General features: G+C 28.9%; 2 protein-coding genes across 4 annotated transcripts in view; one reads left to right on the top strand and one right to left on the bottom strand.

The window, feature by feature from the left end:
• The first annotated feature begins 145 nt into the window (after positions 1–145).
• On the top strand, positions 146–10,115 carry LOC107452543 (WW domain-binding protein 4). Its single transcript, XM_016069036.4, has 8 exons — positions 146–310; positions 2,630–2,702; positions 4,437–4,499; positions 4,627–4,698; positions 4,795–5,056; positions 6,515–6,594; positions 7,789–7,904; positions 9,807–10,115. Coding segments are annotated over exons 1-8 (888 nt in total). The 5' UTR covers positions 146–308; the 3' UTR covers positions 10,027–10,115.
• Positions 10,116–13,785: 3,670 nt separating this feature from the next.
• The window catches only part of LOC107452544 (proton channel OtopLc), a 114,536-nt gene continuing 102,387 nt past the window's right edge, over positions 13,786–25,934 (bottom strand). For all 3 annotated transcript variants that reach the window (XM_071179946.1, XM_071179945.1, XM_016069038.3), the window contains exons 3-7: positions 24,651–24,759; positions 24,331–24,571; positions 20,786–20,961; positions 18,711–18,888; positions 13,786–15,015 (exon numbers count right to left, since the gene is read on the bottom strand). In XM_071179946.1, coding sequence (XP_071036047.1) covers positions 14,084–15,015; positions 18,711–18,888; positions 20,786–20,961; positions 24,331–24,571; positions 24,651–24,759 — 1,636 coding nt within the window. In that variant the 3' untranslated portion in view covers positions 13,786–14,083. The remainder of the gene's footprint in view (positions 15,016–18,710; positions 18,889–20,785; positions 20,962–24,330; positions 24,572–24,650; positions 24,760–25,934) is intronic.

Below are 25,934 nucleotides of genomic sequence, written 5' to 3'. Positions count from 1 at the left end.
TTTAAGTGCCTTCTCACATTTTCTCTAGTCAAAAGGGGCAACTAAATTGTTTGTAAAATGTAATTTATATATTCCATTATTAGTTCTTCTACTTTACAAAAATAGATAGTTTAAAGCTTTTAATCCTCGGCCATCGGCTTACTTCCGAGTCATTTTTTGTAAGTTATAAGCTGAATTTATTATTACGTTATGTCTGTTTCATAGTATTAACTCTCTTTTTTCATAGTTTGAATTTTTGTTGTTTGAAAAATTTAATTTTTAACACATTGGATAACTTTGATCCTATCATCAACATTTAATCGCTTAAAATGTATGTATGATGATGACAGAAAGAATTTTTCTTTGCAAAAACCGAACGTATTCTAATGTAGATTTTCAAATTATATTTGTTGCATGTTTTATTACGTTTATGTTGATTCCGCAGAGTGAAAAAAAGAATGTAATTCTTCTTAACGCTGTAGAGAAAATGAGAAAGGGTAGCTCGGATCAAGAGTTTATTTTTATTGCTTGTGATTATGAGTTGATTTATCGCTGAAAACTTATATAGGATGATGATAGAAAAGATTTTCCTTTTTGTATAAACTAAAAGTATTTTAATCTAAATTTTTAAATGAAATTTTATTATTTGTTGTATATATATTACTTTCATATTGATTCTGCAACAATTAATTGAATCAGTGAAAAAGGAATGTTGTAGGGAATTATAAATCTACTATGCCAACCTTAATCTATCGAAAGGTACCTCACAATAGAATCAAGTTAACATGTCTTATATACTAGTGATTTGGTATTTAATATTTATAGTGGCAGTTACGCTACATTACTCCCCTTCCGGAATTTTATCTGTGATAGAATTCGATGTACGAATACCACTAAATGATTCATGCTGTTTATTTATATCAATTTAGCTCATTATGTATTTTTTTGTTCTTCATAGCATTTCACTCATTATTTTTATTTCTTCATGTTTTTTATAACATTTTGATAATTTTTTTTTTCAATATTGTTTATTAATCGAGAGACTTTATTTACTTCACCCATTTTTTTTCTCTTTGAGCAGTATTTTTTTAAACAAATCAACTGTAGGAATCCATTGTAGGGATTTAATCTTAGACTATGCCAACCTTCATCTATCAAAAGGTACCTCAGGATAGAATCAAGCTAACATGTCTTTAGTGATTTGGTATTTAATATTTATAGTGGTAGTTACGCCACAATGTAATTCTTCTTTACCTTGTGGAGAAAATGAAAAAAATAAATCATAGCAAGAGTTTGTTATTAACACATGTGACTTTGAAATGATTAATGAATTAAAATGCATATATGATTATGATCGAAAAGATTTTCCAAAACCAAAAATTTAAAAAATGAAATTGTTCTAATGTAGATTTTAAAATTAAATTTTGTTATTACATGTTTTAGTGTGTTGTTCTTATTATTTTCTGAGCTGGGTATTGAATTAAATGAAAAACTAAATTTTTTTAATACTGTTGAGAAAAAGTGCAACCATAACTTGAATTATTATTAATGCCTGTGATTATGAATGTTTATCTTTTTAACTTTATGAATGATTTTACAATTATTGGCCATTTAGGTTTAATATCTATATATATGTTACCGTGATTGGCCGAAATTATGAGAATGTCAACTTTGACCGGTGAATGTCAACAATCACATAGTCGAGTTGCTTTGGTGAATGTCCGAAATATTTGTTGTATCCAATTTAATATTAATTTATTTGTTGATATTATTATATTTATTTGATATTTTAATATCTGCTGAGGAAAGATTTGGAGAAACATCAATGTTCGGAGTATCTGTTAAATGCATTCTGGGCAGTGGCACTTGATCTTAAAAAAACTGTGATGTAGAGCATACCGGGTAAATGTATACCAGCCAGTGGCACTGAGCTTTAAAACACATTGATGTAGGGCATATAGAGCAAATATATACCAGGTAGTGGCACTTAACTAGACATACTATATATTTCAGACATTTACCAAAGCGAATATGTGGTAGTCAACATTCACCAGTGGAAGTGAATAACTTTTAATTTTGGTCATTTACAGCAACATATCTTTGATCATAGATTGATTTTTATTATCAATTTAATACTTTGTGTTGCCTAATTTAATCTCATTTTAATTTTATTAAAAATTTTATTTTTAAAGCGCTATTCACCAAATTTCTAATCAAAATTTTCTTTTCATCATTTTTTATTTCTTTTAACTAATTATATAGTGTGTAGTATCCAGTTTAAAATTAAACAGAGTTCTAGCTTATGATAATAATTTCTATAATTTTTTATTCTTCCCAATTTATGGAAATAAATATACTCTGGGTGTAACAGTTTTGAAATATTCAGTGATGACAGCTTGAAATATTTTCCCCAGGTTTTAAAGTTATTTCATATTTTACTTGTTTTTTATCAAAAAAGTTCAATTTATATTCTATGTTTCTATCATTAAAAATTTTTTAATACTCTTCTCTTCAACTATTGTCCTTTATTTCTAGAATTAAATTTATGGTTTATATTGGAATCTTTTTACTTTTCTCTTTATTTGGATTTAATCCAAGTGTGATTATATTACAATTATATACTTACTATATGTTTTTGTCCTTAAAATAGGTCAGAATATTGGAAGTCATTGCCCCGTAAATTCTGTGATATTTGCAAATGTTGGTTTGCTGATAATAAAGCTGTAAGTAAAGCTATGTAAATTTATGTGAGTCATTATATGCAAATATAACTTTTTATTAAATAAACAGTCTGAATTGTATTTTGACAATTATAGTTCTCTTGTCTAAAAAAGAAATTATACCTTAAAAGGTTTATATTAGAAAAGTTTATTAAAAAATGTAGGGTGACCTGGGGTAATTCCTGATCAAAAAATGCAAACATCTATTTTGTGAAAAATCTATTCAAAATAGAATAATTTTAATATTTACTGGAAGTTTGAGGGATGTGAATATATGAGATGAGTCCTATGCCACCTTCTTTTGTTTGAAAATCTAATTAGGATTTAAAAGATTTTAAATTTTTAGTGATCAGAATTACCTTTGGTCTTGATCACTTCTGGGGTAATTCCTGATCTCTTCTGGGGTAATTACTGATCACCATTTTTTATTGTAAAGGGACTGTTTAAAAATAATTATATAATGGTAATTAAAGACATCAAGATCGATTTATTTAAAAGCAAGAAGAAAGATTAACACTTTAAATTTTCAAAAATCTTTGCATCATGCCATATATTTTAGGCAATCAGCCAACTCATTCTCATGTTCTGCTGAAATATAAGAGAATTCCCACATGGGTTACTTTTGTTGGATTTTTTAACTTCATTAAGGGAAAGTGTAAAGTTAAGTAAGGTAGTCAACAGCTTGGCATCAGCTCTCACACTGAAATGTTCATTTTCAATCATTAAAAGAAATTCACTAATTTTGCTTTCTAGAAGCTTAGTATCTTTTTTAGTGTTATAATTTCTCACCATATTTATATTAGGCAAATTTATAAACTTAAAAATTATTCTAACAATGTACACTCATAAAATTAAGATAGAAGCAAGGTAAGACAAACCAGAAATGGTACAAATCAGAATACAGTCATGTATACAGTTAAAAACAAATTTTGTGATGACAGTTAAAATATATTTTATAGCTGTTCCACTTAATATTCTGTCATTTAAGAAAAGACAATTAGTTATTTTATATACTATTTATACAAAGAAATGACAATGATCAGGAATTACCCCAGTAATCAATAATTACCTCATCTGTAAGGAGCAACATTTGATATAGTTTCCTATAATCAATTATAATGTTTACAGTAGGTGTGAAATAATTAAACAAAAGCTTACACTACTTTTATATCAAAGAAAAAGAAAGTAACTCAAAATATTTATTATTAAAAGAAGGAGGGGGATCTTTGCAGAAATGTGCACATTTTGAAGCCCATCTTTGAAATGGAAAATACAGAAAGCAATTTAAAATATACTTATTTTGTTAGATTAAACAAAAAATTATTATTAAGTAAATCTAGTTATACTTTAGTAAAGTGTACAAGCATTCTTGTCCATGTCTCAAATTTAAAAAAAAAAATAATTTTTTTAAAATAAAACTTAGGTGATCATTATTTACCCCAGAAACAGAGTGATCGTGAATCAGTCTTGAATTCATATTAAACATGATTTTTTTATTTATTTTTTTTTATGAAATATTGTATCCTTGTTCCCAAAACTTTTAAGTTTGGAGTTTTTTATACTATGTTTTCACTTTACATTTCCTTTCTTTTCATTTTATTTTACTTATTTTTCTAGAAATGTCCCACTGCTGCAATATTTTTTCTTCAGAAAATATTATAATTTCGATTTTTTTTACTGTTCTTTTGCATTTATATAAATAAATTGGTCGTTATCGAAATATTTTATTTCTTATAGAGCATAGATTTCCATGAAAGAGGTAAGCGTCACCAAGAAAATGCAGCTAAACGAATACAAGATGTAAGTGTAGTAATTTTTTATTATTTTGTTAACGCTCTATTTTATGATAAGAAATATTTATCACATATAGTATCTGAATAGTGACAATGTTTTTCATGTAGTATTAATAATATTAATTTTTTAATAGATTCAAAAAAGGGGCATTAAGGAAGCCAAAAAGCAGAAAAAATTGGATGATGATATGGCCAAAATTGAAAGAGTAAAAAAACTTTAGCATTTAAGATATTATTTAAAATTCATATAATTAACTGTAAATTTAAATATCTAAGTTTTTATTTATTGTTACTTTAACTAGGCTGCTTTAGCTGCATTCAAAAAAGACTTGCAAAATGAATCTGTGTCAAGTTTAGAAAAGAATTCTGTGAACAGTTCCCTAACTGCTCTTAAAGTTACTAAAACTGAATCTGTTGCCAAAAAGGAAACTACTGAATTACCTAAACCAAAATCCAAAAATAGAGACAAGAAAAAGATTGATCCCCCTAAGACACCGACAAAAATATGGTATGAAGCAGTAACAGAAGAAGGCTATAAATATTATTGGAATACTGAAAATTCAGGTTTGTGTATTTTATTGATACTGTTTGTCGCTAACAAATTTTAACACGCAAATTGAGCTGACTCTTTACATATTAAAAAACCTTCATGAGATTTAAGATATAACAAAAAAAAATTCTATTTCTTTTTTGATCTTCGAAATTTTCACTAAAGCAGTGATAAAATTTGATCAGTTTGTAATGTACCTGACTAATCTGAGAATCCAGAACATGAACAACATGAACTGTTTTTAATTAATAACGAAAATAGTAAGTGCTTATCTTTTTGTATTAACAAAACTTGAGCTGTCACAAATTCATAACTCTAGCCTGTTATTTCCTGTAGAGTATGATAAAGGAACTGAGCAACTGAAAGTCACTCTAGCTGCTGGACAATGGTTTCATATGACATAATTGTTTTCATGTGATATAATTGCATGCTTCCAAGCTGTCATACCAACTCTCTTTCCGGCAGGATGTTTCCAATCCAAATCCACGAGCTTAACATAGTGGTAGATTATTTAGCAATTATTCTGGACCCCGCCTTCAGGATTCCAGCGTAATTGATTCATTCTGACCTACTGGTCAGGTAGTAAATATGAAACAAAGAGAGAGAAGGTTAGACCCAGCAGTATTCAACCAACTACTTATTTCAAATAAAAATTAACTATTAAAACTTACTTGAAAGTAAATGTAAATTTTTATTTATGTTACTCACTGCATAACTATACTGCACAACTATCAAGAAAAGTAAAAACAAAAAGTCCTAATGATAACTAACATCAAATTTTGCTGTTGTAAAGTCAAGTCAAGGCACTTCCTTAAGTTTGACAATCTACTAAAGTCAAATTTAGTGGTATTTATTTCAGTAAAACTATAGGCATTCACTGTTTTCCGTCAATCAAATTTGTTAAGTAGCTAATGTTTGGAATAATACTTACTTGCAACACAGAATTAATATATAGTTTATTCAAAATCAAAATTAGTTGTTTAATGCAAGGATGATTATGAAGCAATTGGTTTGGCTGTATTTGTTTCTGAAAACTGCTTTTTTTGCTTTTAAATATGAGCATTTTTTAAGAAATTTTTTTGAATAAAATGTAAGAAGTGAAAACACTTTTTGTGATAAAAACTTTGTAACTACTTACTAAAAGTTCAGTTAAATTTGGAATCATATTAAGTGCAACATAAATAAAACTTATACCTTTAATAAAGCATCCTTTTACAGCCAAAACATCTTTTCAATTGCTGATATTAAATTTTTTTTGACGTAATTCACTTTTCAATGATTTATAACTGTTTGAAAATAGACAAAGAAATGTCCTCTCATCATTTCCTAACTTTAAAACTTATCTGCATACAATTTTATTTGTATAATTTCAGCTTCATTGGTGAGTAAATCTTATTTTTTGGAGGTGCTTTTCTTGTAAATGTCTACTTATTTTGCTGAGATTTAAGTACTAATTATTAAAATCCTTTTAGAAAGCCAGTGGGATCCTCCAGAAGAAGGTTATGTATCGATGGAAGAACAAACTCAAGCAAATTCAGAAAACTCCACTGAAGTAATTTAATTCTTGAATTTAAAATTGATTCTCTCCTATAAATCTTTGGTGATCTTAACTTGTTTTGATTTAAAGCTATGCTGTAATTCTGCTAATCTTTGAAAATTATGATACAAAGAACTTCCGAATTTCTAGGTACCTTTGTACTAAAAGGTGGAAATTTGCTAACTCTTTACAAGAACAAAGAATTTCAAAATAAGTAAAGAGTTATATTTGAACAATCAAAGCTTTTAATTCAAACTGATCCAATACTTGCCTTAAAGAAAAGCTATAATGTAATATGATATTCAGACTTATTCTAGTTTTCTCTTTCAGCTACCAATATTGAAGAACAATATATTTTTTTGTATGTATTTAACGTTTAAGTCTTTTTATTTAAGAAGTTAAAAATTAGGTTGAAGTCTTTTAATTCAAAAAAAGAAGAAAAAAAAAACAGAAAAAATTTTTTGATACTCTTTTTAAAACATCTTTTACACTTGTTTCGAATAAAAGTTAGAACACAGTAGAGAAAAAAATAAGCAAAGTTTTTTTTTCTCTTTTACTTGATTGCAGGCTTAATTTATTCCATTTTTTTAGTATTGTATAAAGTTCACCTTAAATTTATACAACACAAATTTATTATGTATAAAGACTTAATATTTGCAAATTTTACTACATGTATGTTAGAATAAGATAAATTTTTACAGTAATAATCTCTGACTCTCTGCATTAAGATTGGAAATAAATTTAGATTTATGAAGGTAGTGCTGCAGATTCACTTTGTAAAATATGCTACCTAGATTCTATTTTTCTTACATATTATGATGCTTACTGTAAGTTGCCCCCATATTTTTGCTTTAAAAGGATTATATTTTTTAAGAATCCTATTATTAAAATGTTTTATAATCGTATCATTAGAGAAGGCAAATTCAAATAATCGAAGGTTTCATGCGTAGGTTTTGTGCAGCTATATATGTGACACAAGCTATGCATGTGAACATGTAGATTGCTATTCAAAAGTGTAAAAGTGATATTTCTTAAATCTTAAACCAATATAATTTTTTTTTTAATTTTAAGTAAATTTAACCTTATAATAGTTGTTTTTTTGAAATTTATTATCTACTTCTTGTTATAGACTTTTTTTTAAAACTACGCATATGATATTTCTGAGAAGTATTTTAATTTGAATATAAATTTATAAAATTTTATTTGTAGACTGAAACAACACATAACACCAAAGAATGTAGGAAAGATAGTACAGAGTCTGTTTGTACTGTTGGTCCACAGCCTAAACCTGATCCTTACGGACAATGGGTTACAGTTGCACAGGAGTAAGTTTAATGAATGTTCCAATTATATTTATTTACAGAGTGAAATATAGTTCTTATTTTAATATTTTATCAGTATTTCTTTAAAACTAGATATTTATTATAAAATTAATCCTATCAGTTTTAAATATAAAAGCTATAAACAGTGGCAATTGAAAATTGTCATGTTGTTGAAACTTTATGTTTTCTTTCATTTAATTTCAAAATAATTTAATTAAAATTGACTATGTAATCAAAATTTACTTTAGATAGTGATACTTATTCTTTTTTTAAAAATATTTTCTATTATGGGAGGCGTAAGTTAAGTATTTTCGATAACATTTTTCAAAATTAAAAAAACTATTCACTAGTAAATGTGATGTTTCTTTGTGTTGTACAGTAATATGTCCTTGTTTTCTTATTATTCATAAATGACAATATTTTTTCTGTTATTATTATTGAGGAAATTGATTTGTTTGTAAGAGATTATTTGTTTGTTACAGTAAGGTGTGTGTTAAGTGTGATATGCCTGAAAGCCCTGTTGTTATCTTTTGGTATAGAAATTTGGAAATAGGAGTACTAACCTAGACTCTGTTCATATTATATGACCAGGTCCAAAATTATGTAGCATTTTTGCCTTGGTGATTAAAAGATAGATCCTAGGGAAATGGTCTTGGTCAGTTGGATGTTTTTGTTCTTTGTCCATACAGTCTGTTTGTTTAGAATAAGATAAGAAAAATTAGTTTATCATGCAGATCAGAAGCTGGAATTTTAGGTACAGAATCTTAGAGGATATAAAAGTTCTATAATTTTGAATTCAGCCATTTCAAGTTTTATCTAATTTAAACTGAACATGGAATCACTTTTTAGATAAGAATCAAAATGATGCCCAATGGAACAATGTTTGTGTCATTTAATATATCCGTAATTGTTATATACAAGGTATTGAGTACAATATTATTTTTAACTTAAATTAACCCCGACCCAACATAACAGGGGGCATCCGAGGAAAACTCAAGCATCGAAATGCATGTCCGTGTCTTTTTATTACAAGAAAACAAATAGATCATGATGAACAAAAGATGCCTTCAAATGGAGCAGACCTCAGAGTGACCCTGGGTTAGGTAGGTGTAAATGTACAGATGTAAAGATGTGTTGTTTACAGAGCTTCAAGTTACAACTGAAAAATGTTTCATTAGATAACTTTACATATGTTACATACCCTATTAGGAAGATAATGTGTATAATGTAATGTGTAATGTATATTTTTATACATTTATATTTTAATATAAATATCTAAAAATAGGCTTAAAATGAATTTATTTTGTTGAACATATTTTATTACTCTACAAGAGAACATATTTTATTACTATTACTCTACTCTACAAGAGAACATATTTTATTACTATTACTCTACTTTATTACTATACAAGTATAGTTCATTGTTGGCACAGGGTGACATTGAGGTTAAGGAACCACAATTTCATGACTAACGACATGATCGTGACAATGTGGCCAGCATTGCGCAATAGCTACTTTTACTTCTCAGACAAGCTGGTTCTAATTGTGCATTTAACCACTATTTTTAAAACAATGCAAAATTCAGCGGAAAAAAAAATTTTGGTATTGTAAGTAATTTTATAACTGAAAATAATTTTAAAAATAAGTTATTTTACAAAACTATGTAAAAATACTGAATCAGCTATGAGTTTGGCTGTTATCTATGTTAACTCATAAAGCTATAACAGTTTTATTGTAATTTTAACAATTTTTTCAAAACAATGCAAAATTCATCAAAACTAAACTTTTTCTTAAAAAAAAATGTGTTACCACAAAATATTCTTGGTTTTAATGGTTTTAAATTGATGATATCGAATTTTTTTTTGCAACATCACTTCTATTTTAATAATGTTAGTTATTTTGCAGAGAGCCTGAGGAAATTGATCTGCAATTACCTAAACCCTCGGAAGATCTTGTTGAGGTTGTAATACCTATCGCAACAGATGAACCTAAATTAAAAATCAAAGAAAAAGTAATTGGAAACTTAACTGACATTGATTCTTCTGAAGAAGTTACTTTCAAAAAGAGAAAGTTCCTTGGATCTTCAAAAAGAAACACTAGACAAAGAACTGATGATGATGATTAATGCTTGTCGTAGAATAATTTCTGTATAGAGTTTGTAAATATCAAGATTTTATTTATTTTAAAATAATAAAAAAAAATTTAATCAATTTATATATTTTTAAATTGCCTTCTTTTTGCTTTAATTTAAAAGATGTCAAAAATATTATCATCATATTATCTGCATTGTGATTTATAACTTTTGACTACAAAAAGATAAAGAATTATTTTTTTGTATTTATCATTGAATATAAAACTCAGAAATACAAAATAGTCTTTTGATTGCTCTTTATCAAGGGTTTTCTATCTTTTTTAAATAATGGTAAACAAAAACTAGAAAAAACCAATTGGAGGACCTACATAATGCAAAGCTATACTCATAAAATTCTATTTAGTACTAACATATATGACTCACATATGCATAAACAATTAATTTACTCTAGTGCAATAATGAAAATACAAAAAAAAAAAAGTTTTTTAATATAAATTAATGTAAGCATAAAAGAGAAAAACCAAAATTTGCCTTCGGAAGTCAAGTTTATTAATTTATTTAATGCATTTTGTTTTTATCCTGTATCAAATCAATGTGATGATTGTAATGAAATTTTTAAATTATTCATTTTTTGCACAACAAAATTTTTTTTTTGTGCAATTTTCACAAATTTTGTATGTTTTGCACAAATTTGTCAAAAAGACTACATTTTATTGCCAAACTTTAGCTTTTTACTATAAACAGAACTTGAATAAAATTGTTACAATCAAGTTTGGGCTTCACCAAAATAAAATCTGAACAAGAAAGTTGCTCAACCAATAGAAAACAAATTAGCTTTTTAATACAATAGAACTCTGTTTGTCCGATATCAAATCCTGTGGTTATCCGACACCCCATCGTCCGATCCTTCAGTTATCCGACACCCAATCCTTTAGTTATTATTTATGTTGCCCAATTATTGATTCATTTTTGAACCTTGTATCATCAATTCACTTCAGTTAAGTCTAATTGCTGCTGTGATGATGATGATTTAATTTAACAACTAGAAAACAACAATGAAGATGTTTAAGCTGCTGTCACTTACCTGCCTACAAAAAATTCAACTATGATAAATCAGTAACTAGTAGCAACCAATTGGTAATTTCAAAACTAAATAGAGTAAATAAGTTGTTGCCATAACAGTCACATTATTGTGGCATTTGAGTGAATAATAATAGTCAAGTAACATGGTTCAGTCTGTCTTGAGTCTCTATTAAACAAAAAATTATAAATGATTTTTTTTTACAATATTGTATTGTTATTTATAATTCAAAAGTAAAACACAAGTAAAGATTTTTATTAAAATTTATGTTAGTCACTAATTTTTTTGGTACTTTAATTTTTATGTGCTTACGAAATCAATTTCAAAAAGGTTTCCTGATTATCTAACAATTTTGATTTTTCAACATACCTCTGGTCCCACAGAAATGTTTTTTCCCCCCAAGCTGAAAAAAATTTATTTATTTTTGCTGCTGTTAATTTTTTTTTTAAATGTTTTTTTTTTAATCAATATTTACGAATCTGCAGGAGTCATTGGGCTGTAGATAGTGAATCCTTGTATTTTTATTTTTGAATTATAATTGTTTGAATCCAATCATAATATAATAATTACTTCTATAACTTACAACCTCAATTCAATTGGTTGACCTAGCCTATAATCATGCCAATGAAGGGACAGGTTGCTACCCCCGCCAGAAAATCAGTTCTCCCAAAGTTTTTCTGCGTCAAAAGACTTAGACAGAAAAACTTTTGTACAAAATTGCTCTAACAGTCATGTTGTGCCCCAGCAGGGTTTATTCATGTGAAAATTTTCACATTCATTAATTATTTCTACTTTCATATTCTTAGTTTATTTCCATTTGTATATTAATTTGTATTTTTATTTGTACCTTCAGTTGGTTATAAACTTAAAATTTAGTCTAACCCCATTCTACTGTTATTTAATATGGTGATTTTAATGTTTTAATTGAGTGATAATTATATATCTCTTTGGTTACAAAAACCACGAGCATGGCAGCGGGCACTGCTGATTATTTTTTATCCAAAATTTGAAAAAATGAAAATTGTTGAGACTCCTTTTTAAAATGTCTCTAAATTTATTTCTAATGAAAATTATATTGCTGAATTGAGAGAGCACTGTAAATAGCAAAGTGTAAAGAAAAAATATATCTCTGTCACTTAACCACTAACTTTTTACTATAAAACGATTTATTCTTATTATTTTTTTAAAATATCAGTGCAAAACAAAATTCAAATTCAATTTATTTTCTGGGTAAATTTAAACACTATTAATTTTTTAGGCTTAAGTTTTAAATGTATTAAATTAAAAAAATTTGCTACATATGTGTTAGATTTAGCTGAATTTTTTCAATAATAGTTTTAGGCAGGATTAGGGTTGCATACAAATTTGGATTTAGTAAGATAGGGCTGCAAATTTACTACATAAATTCTGCTATTAGGCTTATCTGCATTTTTGAAACATCCTATCTATTAATATGTGATAGCTAGTAAATTTTGTTTTTAATTTAATTTTTTATTTTTCTGAATCAAACAAAATTTAACTTCATTAACCCTTTGAACTTTTTCTGAACTGCAGCCTTTTCTGCATCAAAAAACTGATTTTTCACCATTTTATTCAAGGAGGAAGTTGTGTGTTGCATGAAAGTTTTAGTATAATATTGAAAAGAGAGCTCAACACTTGCTTTTGGAAAGGGGATTAAACTTTTTCCAAGTAGTTTTTTTTCTATGCTATGTAGTGCAAGTTAATGGTCACCTAGAGTGTTTAAAAATTGTCTGCTAAATTGACACTGGATCGCCACTTTTTAAATTTATGACATGTGCATTTCATTATTATTCTTTTAAAAAAATGTGGAATTCTTATGAATATTTTTAATGCATCAAAAAATTACTTAATTTCGCACTTGCTTTTTTTTTTAAATTTCTGATCGTTTTAAAAATTAACGTTAGATTGTTTACCATATTTTGAGTAATGTTTAAAAAATGAAACATCTATAATATCAGAAATTTAATTTTAATTTTTGAAAAAAAGGCATGTTAAAAAATTGACCATTGTTAAAAATGCTATAACTGGCCAGTAACAAAATTTCCTAATTTTGCCATATACTATGCAACACCAGTATTTCCAGTTGTTGAATTTTTTTGAAAATTTCACTGGCAATTTTAAATTGCTTCAAATGATTATTACATAATTTTAAATAATAATTGTATAAAATAAATAAGGTAAAATAATGTTAAAAGTGCTCACGAAAACCTGTTCACGAATTTGCTGTACCGAAAAGCAACCATATCATGCCCTGATATTTTGGGTTAGCAGGTTCAAGGGTTAAAAGTTGAGGCTTTGTTATATGAATCCAACATGTTAAATAAATTTTTTTTTTAAATGTGGCAGTTGAATTTGACAGTTTTTACCAGTGCTTGATATTCATTGAAAAAAAAAGTATTATTTTGTGATTTTAAATATTTATATTAGTTAAAGAAACTAATGGTAAAATTTTTCTGTTTTCGCAAAACCGTGAAACTAATTAAAAAAAAAGGCTCATGGAAGATAGAGATAGAAAAGAATATTATCGGTGTTTATTGTTTCATAAATTATTTAAATTCTAACATGGACCATGTTGTGAAATTTATGAGGTATATAGTTTTTTGATCATGTTAATTTAAGTATTTTTACTGTTAAAATGAATAGTTTTAAAAAATAAAAATTATTCTAAAGAAACAAAATAAAACTGCAACTTTTCCTTAATAATAAGTATTTTTTATTTTATTTTAAGAGGATCACCAGCATTGTTACAAGAGCGTCAGTCTTATCTTCACAAAGGTATCACCCCTATCACATCAGCTATTTAGCTTTTAAAAAGTATTTCTTTTGAAAATTAAGTTTTTATGTTGAAAATTCACTCTTAAGAATTGGCCTATCCAGTGATTCTTTCGAAACTTTGAGCTAACTTTTCAAACAGCATTTAATAGACTTTATTTCTTTTTGTCCTGAAGCAGTATCTGAATTTTCATATTATTAGTTTCATATCTGTTTTTATTCTTCTTTATTGTAAGCGGATTTCCAAATGTCAGCCAAGCAGGCTGATGAATGGAATCTGTAAAACAACATCAATGGCAATGTTGCATGACTAACAAACATCCACACATATTTTCCAAAATACACGTGTAGTCCGTAGTGCGATTCTACGCTCTTTGCTTCAAAGGTATTTATAATCCACATTGTAAGATTACAAATAATTAGGAAAGTCACAATCTCTCTTCCCGGTTTCTTGTATCTTAGTTGTTGGGAATTGCTACATCTGCGCAAGCCATCAATTAGGAATGGAGTTTGCAGTATTACTTGTACTGGAATTAGTACAGACATGAATATCCTCATAACAGTCTTTTTTTGAAATTCTGATATTATAGTCATTGTAGCTTGAATGAAAAAGAAAGGAAGAGGCACAAAAAGCAGAAGATCATCTAGGAAATGTATTGGATTCAAGCTATAATCTAATTGGGAGAGCTGCCTAAAGCCCAAGATCACACCGATCAAAGCTAGTGTTGTCAAAGCACCTTCTTGTACAGTATGTATTGCAACAGCAACTTCTTGATATTCTTTGATGCTCATCGTGACAAAGAAAGCAATAATTGAGATGATCGACGTCATCAAAATGAACAGTCCTGCGAACAATCCTTTGTTCGATGCATGGCAATCGGCACTGATGACTAAGTTGCTGTGGTAGGTCACTTCTTCTATTCCGTCATTAGTGTGCACTTTGTGATGAAAATGGTGTGGATCAGCGTGGTGGCTGTTATTTCCTATGTTTGTCCACATTATAAACCATACGCCTGCTAGTAAAATATTAAATTCGATTGCAAAGGGGAATAGGTATGGTATGGCTTGAACATTGTTGACGGATAATATGGCTGTTGCTGAGCATATACAGTAGCTGTTGTTTGCTGAACGAGAACAAATAGAAGTATCTAGAAAAAAAGAAAAACATACTGTTTAAAGTGTGTAATATATATGTTACTATGAATGACCGAAATTGGTGGTTGTTGACTTTTACCGGTGAATGTTGACAATCACATAATCGTTTCGGTAAATGTCCGAAATATATACTAGGTCTAGTTAAGTGCCACTGTCCAGTATTCATTTAACCGGTACTCTGAACACTGATGTTTCTCCTAATCTATTCTTAGCAGATATTGAAATATCCAATAAATGTAATAATAGCTACGAATAAATGAATATCAAATCGGATATAACAAATATTTTGGGATATTCGTCAAAGCGACTATGTGATTGCTGACATTCACCGGTGAAAGTCCTCTTAATTTTGGTAATTCCCGGTAATACATGTATTGAAAGCTCCATATCCGGAATCGGCGAGTCCGGAAAATAGATTTTTCCTGATAATAGGTCTTTTAAGTAAACAAACATCAAAACATCCATATATTCAATAAGAAATAACAAACAGACAGTAATCAAAGTCAACTTCAATCAACAACTAATAAATCCGCGTGGTTTGTGTGGTTGCACTATTTTCGCAGATTTTGTTACCGATTTTTATATGGTTTACAAAATTTCGATATTTTAATATGCATTATAACATACCGCAAGTTCCGAATCAGTTGGTAATCATTTTTCAATCCACTGTATTAGCGATGATTCTATGGAGAATCAGTGTAGTTTTGCTGATCGTTTTTTCACTAGTTATTAAAATGATTTTCATCTGGTTTTTAAAATCTCCGATCAATTTTAATACGATATTATTTCTATCGGCAAACTTCGAATCGCACAATTTGAACTTAATTATTGGCGATTCATCCGCAATCCCACATGGATTTACGATCGCATTTTTTGTCAGTTTTTGGGATCAATTTTCATAGTTTTTAATGCTACATTATCATAGACGGGAAAATTCAAATCGTTCATATGTAATAAAATTACTCTTTGGTGTTGGTGCACTCGATATGTGTCCATTTTATTGTCCACGAGGTTTTGTCGATCGCATTTTCAACAATTTGGGATACATAGTCTGTAAAATTTCGATTTAATTTTTAGTATAACATTTACGCGAATCGCACTTTTGAATAATCACTTAATGACCAGCTTTAGACGTCGACGATTTCATCGTAAATCGGCAACTTTTTCAAAAGGTGAAATTTTTGAGCATTCTGAAATTGCGTGATTCTTGGTGGTAATAATCCTTTTATGCGAGAATAGAGAAAAAAGTACACGATTTTTTTCGCACTTTAATAAAATGTCCGATTTCGTTTCCATGATATACAATTCAAAACTGCCGACTATTCTGATTTTTCCAGTAGTCTACTGGATTTTGCCTTTTTCTCTCGTTTACTGATTTCATAAAAATTCTCCTGGGTTTTGTATATTTTAGAAAATTTCCTAAAATTGAGCTAATTTCCTTCAAAAATCCCTATTGAAATACAATTTTTGTGTAGATTATTGCTTGCTTGAATATTTAAATAAGTGTTACAAAAATCAGTTCAAAACATTTTTTGTTCTAAAAATGTTTATTTTTAGTAACTCCTTTTTTAAATTAATTAAACGATCTTTTAACTATCTTTGATGAATTAAATGCCTATTACTATTCAAAATTATGAGTAAACATAAGACATAATATTTCAAGTTCATTTAATGTTAATCATCATTGGAAAATATTGCAGTTTTTCTATTTTGATTACTATAAAAATCCTTAAAGTTCTCTGCTTGTAAAATATTTAGTACATTTTGCGACAATTATCAGGAAACTTATATTATTTTGTAAAATCTACTGGATTTTTCCTACTGTATTTCAGAATAGAGCCGTCCAAAATGAAACTCCTTAATGTTAGTTTTACTTTTTGTGTATTTCTCCATATTTCAAGTGCTTTTTAATCGAATTGAAAAATTCTTATACGCAATTATAAAATTCGTTCATCCAACGATAACACCGTGGAAAATATAACGTTTAGTATATATTTATTATTTTTTATTATTTTACTTTTCATTATTTTATTTATTAATAGTCGAAAACTTTTGAATGTTTAAAAGTATAAAATTTTTTTACATCATTTTAAAGAATGTAATTTTAAAATATAAAATATGAGCGCAATCAGTCGAATAGTTTCTGAACTTTGAAATTTGTTTTCTCAGAAATAATTCGCCCAATATCTCAAATTTTGTATTTGGCCATGTAAAAATACATTTTTTCAAATGATGTTAAAAATTGTATACCTTAAAATTCAAAATTTTTCGATTCTTATTCAATAAAATAATAAAAATTTTAAATTACTCACTAAAAATTCTTTTTGCGTGGAATTATCTTTGGCTAAACGAATTTCAAAGTTGTATAAAAAAATTTTCTAATTAAAAAAAACTCTCGAGATATGCCTCAAAAAGTAAAATTCAAACTTTGGACCATTCTCCTAACCAAACTAGAGGGACCATATTTTCCAGATAGCGGCTTCCCTCTATATTTTGGAGGTTAGAAATCCGAATTCGTCGAAAAAAATGTATGTTTATTCAGAGAAAGTACATTTTTGTGTCTGATTTCGTTACTTAAAATAATGCCTGCTCTAATTAATTAGTATATCTGAGGTCACCCTCTCAAACCATTAAGATTGAGTTCTTGACTGTGAAGATTCAATCATTAGATCAAAAGTTACTCAGGGAGGTCCCTTTATTTTTTTGTGCACTGTACGAACTTTGTTTCTTAGAGTTTATTTGTAACTTTATTTTGTTGCATTTTTTAAATTAAATATTCACTGAGTTGATGGTATAAAAAGCAAGTTCATAAGAAAATGATTTAGAATAACAAATTGGCTCATGAAAACACGAATAATATTTCATGAATAAATAATTTATGAATAAATAAATATAGTAATTTCTCATGTTTAAATAAAGTATATTTTTTATTTTTATTCAGAACTATTTTGAACATAGATGTAAATTAAGTTCTCCACTAAAGTTCGTCTCTTAAAAGTAGTTGTACAGTGTCTATAAGTAAAAAATAGTTTGTAATCACTTTGTTACCGTGCCTGACCGAAATTCACCTGTAAATGTCAACAATCACATAGTCGCTTTTGGTGAATGCCTGAAATATTTGTTATATGCGATTTGATATTAATTCATTCGCTGATATCATTAAATTTATTCGATATTTTAATATCTGCTGAGGATGGATTAGGAGAAACATCAGTGTTCGGAGTTCCGTACCAGTATGNAAAAAAATCCGACACCAAATCTGTCTATGGAGTAACGTCCCCACGGGGCCATTAACTTTCATTTAAATGTTTCATGAAACACTCCAGAGAGAAGAAAAAAATTATTATACGGTGGTGTTTCCCCTTTTTCAAGTAACAAAGAGCTCTATTCACTAGCATTGTCAGCGGTATCCATTTTTTAACCTTACCAAATTCCCTTCACTTAACTTTCAGTAATGTCAGTAAGAAGCGAAACTAGGATTTAGGCTAAAGTTTTTTTTCTGGAAAAAAGTAAGGTAATTTTTTGGCAAGAACGCACAGTTATGGTTTTTTTATTATTCGCTTAATGTGATATACACTTTTTTTCTCTTTAAAAGATTTTTTTTAATATGATTTTTGATATTGATAAGAAATACAGGTCGATAACCAAAGTGTGAAAAATATAAATTTTTTTTTTTTTAAATTTTCACCTGAAAAGATGAGTTGAGTAGCATTTTTCTTTAGATCTTCGATTGTTACGTCATTTTCATCATGATGATATTCTTCTAAAGCTTCTTCTAGAATTGTTCCAAACCAAAAGCAGAGGCAGGAAGCCATTATATGCATCAATGCAAAGCAAGCTAGAACTTTGTGGCGGTTAATAATTATCTGAAATAAAGTGAAGATTACTTCCTACAGCTATATCGTCATCAAACTAGGAGAAGAAAAAAAATCAGTTAGTTGTAAAACACAAGGTTCGTACATTTTCTTAAATTCTGGAGGGGACAAAAGTAGTGTCCTTAATATGTCCTAAATTTCACGTCCCGCTTTAAATCGTTAAGATTTTGCTTTTTATCTCAAGTAAAGAAATGAGGAGTCGTGATAGCTTAGGGGATAGAGCGTTCCCGGGTTCGAATCCCAGCGATAGCTGGTCGCTACGATTTCCTCATCGGGCTCTCATCGACCACCGTACTAACGTAAAATATAAGCTAAATATCTAAAAATGCCTAATTGTAAATACATTATTTTGAAATTTATACTGTGCAATTTGTTGTAGAGCTGCTAGCGTTACATGAAACATTTCTAGTTTTTAAGCTCAAATTCGCGCTTATTTTGAAATTGTTTGATAATTTTTTTTAAATTTATAACTTTAGGACCGCTGCTTACCAAAAATAAAATTAAATTTTAATCAAGGCATTTAAAAAAAAAATACCTGCATCAAAATTAGTGAGATACTTTAAATAATCAAAAATATCTCCTAAGTCAATTTTACAGTTAAAAAAATATAAAAAATATTTAAAAATTATCCCTCCCAAAATTGTCTATGACGACTTGCCTCTTTGTGTACACCCTCATTTAGACGATTTTCTCCTGTTTATTTATTTTTTCCTTGCTCTTTTCTTTCTGTAATTTTTAATATTTTATTAAAAAAATTAATAAAAACAGCAGAAAGAAATTTTTGCTTAAAAAATAATTGTAATTTTATCAAATTACAGTAATTTTATCAAAAATAATTGTTTTCACTCAAAAGCATGCATCCGCATCCCTGCCACTACCGCATTCGTATAGCCGCAACTTTATATATCGCATTCAAGCGATTTTAAAATCAATTGCGATTTGTGTTCACGCTGTTTAAAAAAAATGAAAGGCAAAGTTATCTGAGCTGACTAAAACTGAAAATACTTTAATTGGAGGAAAGATAAAAGCTAGTCATTTCAAAAAGTGACATGTAGGGCATAATAGTTGCTCAAATGATGGTTTTAATGCTGTGCAGGAAAGCATAATTACTGCCTCCAATAAACTTGCCTATGTTTATCATGGTATAGCTAAAATAAATATGATTTATCCAAGTTAGTTAGAAAGAAATAGTTTTTCAGATTTTAATTACACAGTTCTTTATTTACGACGCTTTTCCCTTCATCAATTGAATGTAAGAAGGTTAATTTTGGATGTTTTGTTTTTCAAATAGGAGATTGTTTTTATATGTTTCGCATCATGTAAATATTATGTATGTGTTGTCTATGGAAAAAACTTCCTTCACCATTCGTCTGGAACAATGGCCGTGACTATAGTAACGAGATTTAACTATTTCAAGCAGGAGTGTTGGGTTAGTATTAAAGACATGCTTTGGATCAGGGGAGAGAGAAGTTCTCCTCTTTAAGATGTGCTATTTCTTGTTTCCATAGCAACAGAGTGCCTTAGACTTTGTGTAGAGGGGACTTCTTTCTGTAGACAAACTATACATGTGTATACTTTTCAAAGTTTTAATTTTTATTAACTATGAAATTTGCTCGTAAACCTATTTTTGTATGATTCAAATTTGTTGACTCACATTCAGAATAAATCAATTGCCCTTAAATTTACAAAAAAAATTCTGTTCTTTAATTTTATTATTGAACTTCCAACTCTGAAAACATGAGTTAATGTACCCACGTCATTTAATTGCCAGTTTTTGTTTGGGTAAAAAAAAAAAAAAAAAAGGCAATTCAACAAACACAATTTTTGTTCATACATCAATCCTGTATATCTAATATCATAGAAATATAAATAGAAAATTCCTACATACATTGGAGTATTTGAAGACTATGAAGAGTTGATAAAAGGAATAGGCTGGCCTAATAATGTGATGAATCATAGAATAGGTATCTCCGCAGCCAAGATCTACGCGATATTCTTGTACAAAGTTGATGAATTCCTGCCCCAACATCAGCCCTTCATTGATGAGGTGACCAAAGCAGAATACTATTGAAATGAAGAAGTTCTTATAATTGAAGAAGTTCTTGTAACAAACTAAACTCATCAAAATCACTTAAAAGACATATTTTAGGGAAAATTAAGGATACATTTTAATCTGACCTACTGGTAAACTAGGAAGGTAAATTCAGGGTCACACAAAACAATTAAAACTGTTTTTATAGAAACATCGCAAAGAAATTGTGGCAATCTCCAGATTAATGATTTTTCTCAACTGTTTAAAAAACCATTTGAATATAGTTGTCCAGGACAATTTTCTCTCGCATTGAATAGATTGCAGATTTGTTAATTAGGCGTCACAAATGCTGAGAGGCTTCTTATGTGACCAGATTTCCGAGACTTAGTGAAGTTGGCAAACTAAATTGAAACGCCACAACTTGCACGGACTCTCTTCGAGCCAACACTACTGTCTCCCTCTTTTTTGTGGTTCATCTTTTTCAGTTTGTTTATTATCTCCTGTTCCCTTGAAATATATATTCCTTTTTTATTTACCGAATCTGAATGGACTGATGTCAAAGTGATGCCTTTCCACTGAAATAACATCTTAGAACAAATTTTAACTATTTAGCAGAGCCATTTCCGAATCCCGTTAACCGAAGAATCCATGGTGACTGCCGTGACATAAAATGGTATTAAATAATTATATATGGTATTAAATAATTATATATGGTATTAATAATATATGGTATTAAATAATACATGGTATTAAATAATTGACATAAAATGATATGGTGACGGGTGCTTCCAAGTATTACGAATCAATACTGAACTAGTGATTGATCGTTCTCTGGTTCAGGCCAAAATTATGATCCGTGGATGAATGGATGTAGTAAGATTGGGTCCTCCCTGTAAAAACGGGCTGTGACATGTGCGTGGCGGAAGTCGCATTCTTAGCCATAGATGGGGCCACTGAAAAAAAAAAACAAGAAACGCACCATATGCCTTAAAAATTCGCTTGATTTCAAGCAGTCTTGCTGGTATTGGCAAGTAACATAAGTAACAACCACAACAATATTCCATATAAGGCCCTGTTTATCCTTATTACTAATGTGTGAATTGGACTGTTAACTATGGAGAGCTACGTAACTAATTTTAAATCAGAAGTAATTGCATCTCATAAATTTACTGTATTTTTTTAAATATAATTAAATTTTTGTTTATTCGTTTTGATACTGCCTATTGTATTCTTCATTTTCGACCCTTTTTTTTTTGATGAGCTAGATTCTGACTTTTTCAATAAATACCCGAATATACTTGTATTTATTACCGAATTAATAACTTCTTAAAGGTTTAGTTTTTATACAATATTATAGAAGAGATGTATTGTTTTGCTAAGTAGATCGTCGATGAGCTTTTAATTCTGGACACAGTTCAAATTATCCTCATATGTGTTAATTTTCTTAAACACGCATTTTGAGCTGTGTCCAAAATAAAAAATTCATCGACGAGATTATACTTTTACTCACAGCACTTACAATAGTACTTTTGATAAAACTTGTGGATAAGGTTTTGACAAAACCTGTAATTGTTTATGGTATTAGTATATAGTTAGATATTTATTATTATTTTTCAAGTGTTATAATGCAGTTTCCTACTTTTGTTTAAGATTTTTTCTTCATATGAGACTCTAGTCCCTCATTTATTTTCTGTGTGGTTATTCCTTATTTTCTATCTGTCACCCTTTCAATGAGTGTTAACGGTCGTACAGCATTGTTAAGCTGTGGTTCATATACGGTCGTTATACGAATGTACAGCATCTCTCTGCCGTTAATTTGTTTTGCATATATATCATATAAATGTATCCGCAACTTGTTTAATAAGTATTTTTCTCCTAGGCATCCCCTTTGTCAAATATTTCTTGTAGTATTGTTTGATGTTGGTATGAATGAAAATCTATTTAGTGCGTGTTACGCTTGAATCGAAAAGCTTAAATCTACTAAATGTAATACATCATGAATGTAATTTAAAGTCGATTGAAACTGGTCTTGATATTTTAAACTTATAACCAGTAGCCATGATTGTTTCACCATCGACTAATTATTTTAACCAATAATTTTTAAAATAATCGCTTGTCTATTTTATCTGACAAATAAACCCATATCTGGGCACTGTTCTAAGCATTCTTAAATAGAATACAAGTATCCAAAGCATTCAATGCAAAAGCTTTCTCTACCTTGCTTTTGAAGCATCTGAAGCTAGGCTGTAAGTAAGACAGAAAAGAAAAAAAAATGTTAGCAAACCCATTTCATTTCTAGCTGATTTTGTGAGGAGTAAAAGAAGCTCTTACTATTTTTAAGAATAAACTATAAATCCCTATTCCCAGAATTTGGGTTAAAAAAAAAATTCTACATACATGTTTTAACTATTAACAAAGATCTTAGTAGAAAGCTTTTTGTAAAACTCTTATTGGGGACCATTTGCTCTCCGTTCAACATGTATATGTTACAGTGAATAACCAAAATCAAGAGAATGACGATTTTCACTGGTGAATGTCAACCATTTGGTGAATGTCCAAAATATTTGTTATATACGATTTCATATTAATTTATTCGTTGATATTATTATATTTATTCGATATTTTAATATCTGCTGAGGATAAATTAAGAGAAATATCAGTGTTAGGAGTACCGGGCAACTGTATACCTGGCAGTGACATTGAGCCTTAAAAAATATCAGTATAGGTTATGGTAGAGGCACTTAACTAGACCTAGTATATATTTCGGACATTTACCAAAGTGACAATGTGATTGTCAACAATCACCGGTGGAAGTACTTCCACCGGTCCATTGTGCAGACTGGAGTGCAAAAGCTTATAAAATACAAATTAATAAACATGTATATATATCCTACACCATCCGTGAAATTTTTTTTTTCAAATAACGTATCAAAATTATCGATCGGCGTTCTGCCGCATCTTTAAATGCTTGTTATACGAATAACGTTATGAAAATATTCATCGGCATTCTACTGCATCTGTAAACGCAGTGGAATATGGTTTTTTTAAACTCGACATTCTACGGCGTTATTGAGAAATCGATTTACATCAATTTTACAATGCTGAACAATATTAAAAAAATCTGACGTTTCTACATAGATCAATGTTTCGGAACAACATCGATCGACGTCGTAAGCGAAGTTTTTTCGAGATCAATCGATATGGAGTGCTACTTGGGGTCAACAACCACCAATTTCGGTCATTCACAGTAATATATACAAGTCATTGCTGCATCATGTGGTTGATTTCTAAAACTGAATTCTGCGCTGATGTTAAATCATGTTTTTTGGAATTTCTCAAAGGGTTGGCTATTTTTTTGTACGGTAGGCTTATTGTGCTATAAATTATTTATCAAACTTCACCTGCTAATCCGGCTTTCAAGTAAAAGCTTCCACTGTGTCGTCCTCTCAGAAACTGATACGGTGGATTTTCATTCCCTATGAATGTTGCAGCCATGTTAAAATCTGTAATCGTGCTGATTTTATCCATCTGGTGAGAACCAACTATAATGTTTTTAAAAATCTGTCGCTTGTAACGGTATAAATCTAGATGTAAAAATATCAACCATGCCATCCCAATAGCTGCAATAGACGTGCTAAAAACCTACAGGAAATTAAGAAAAAATAATGTTACATTTGGAAAAGATGCCAAAGAGTAGTGGAAACCAGAGATTGAGTCTCACCTCACTGACATGTCTGGAATCTGAACTTTGATGATTAACGTAAATTACAGCTCCTGTAGCCGTTAAAAGAATTCCATAAATGCTCACGAAAACAGTTGTCATGTTTCTCCTAAAAATATTATGTACTTTCATTTTAACATTCGTTAAGAACAACAATTAAAAAAAGCCAATTACCATAAAATATTGAAAGATAGAAATGTACAGTTTGTTGTGTTCGACTAAGGAAATGAGAGATTTATTCTCATCGAGTGTAAAAATTAGTCCACAGATCAACATACAGCAGTGCTAATTATTTTACAGTTGAACATTAATTTGTATTAAAAAACAACAACATTATTTCATAATTTTTACAGTCAACAGCGTCATCTATTGACGAACTTAGTAATTAATTTTGAAACTTGATAAAAGCAAATGACCTATCTCCTAAATAGAAAGCAGTATCTTTAATTCTCCATAGTCCCGCAGTGGACTGATCATTAAGACACGGTTCCCAGCAGATCACCGAANTTGAAATTTATATAATTAAGTGAATTTAACAACAAAAAGTTATTTTAACACTGCACAATATTTCAACTACGTGTAATAAACAATATTTATTCTTTGGAACATTTTGAAAGGAAGATAATGTTAACTTACTGATTTTCAGAATCTGACCATGTTCTTCACCCAAATCAGAACAAGCAAATGCCAATGTTCAATGGGCTACCAACACTACAAAACTGAATTCTCAAATTTTTTTTTTATAAATTATGAAACTTCAAACCTTTCTAATTCAGAAAAAATCCAAAATAATAACATTATTCTTATTTGAATTTTCCGATGCTTTTCCCCTTTTTCATGGAATCGCCCAATTTCATTTTGTCATAGAATAATTTTTGGCCCTAAAAGAAAGTGTCTTCATTTATTTAAAAGCAATACTTTAAAGAGAGATAAAATACAATGCACGTAATTACACGTAGGTTGCTCAGATTGCAAAACCTACTAAATACGTTTTTGAAGGAAAAAAAGAAAGAAAAGAGTTGCATATATTGTCATGCTAAACATTAGTTTTAGCTTTTATAAGAAAATATAAATTTCTGAGGGTGCGCTTGTAGATAATTGACCAGGTGTGAAGTTGAAATTCTAGTAATCTGCAGTTAGGTCCGGTGGGGATGTTTTTTAATACAATATTTTTTGCAAATAATTTTAGGGAAAAGACCTCTTACTATGGAAAACATAATAATAATTTACTTTTTGCGAATTTCACCATGTGTCGGGAACTTTGTAAACAAAGTATTTTTGCAT

The sequence above is a fragment of the Parasteatoda tepidariorum genome, chromosome 4 (genome assembly GCF_043381705.1).
Source record: "Parasteatoda tepidariorum isolate YZ-2023 chromosome 4, CAS_Ptep_4.0, whole genome shotgun sequence".
Classification (NCBI taxonomy): domain Eukaryota; kingdom Metazoa; phylum Arthropoda; class Arachnida; order Araneae; family Theridiidae; genus Parasteatoda; species Parasteatoda tepidariorum.
This window is presented reverse-complemented; position numbering and strand designations above follow the sequence as displayed.

Bases quoted from the DNA above. Each gene is read 5' to 3' on its own strand.
- LOC107452543 (XM_016069036.4), top strand. The intron at 4,500-4,626 runs GTAAGTGTAGTA...ATTTTTTAATAG, and splicing joins CAGCTAAACGAATACAAGAT to ATTCAAAAAAGGGGCATTAA. The intron at 6,595-7,788 runs GTAATTTAATTC...TTTTATTTGTAG, and splicing joins ATTCAGAAAACTCCACTGAA to ACTGAAACAACACATAACAC.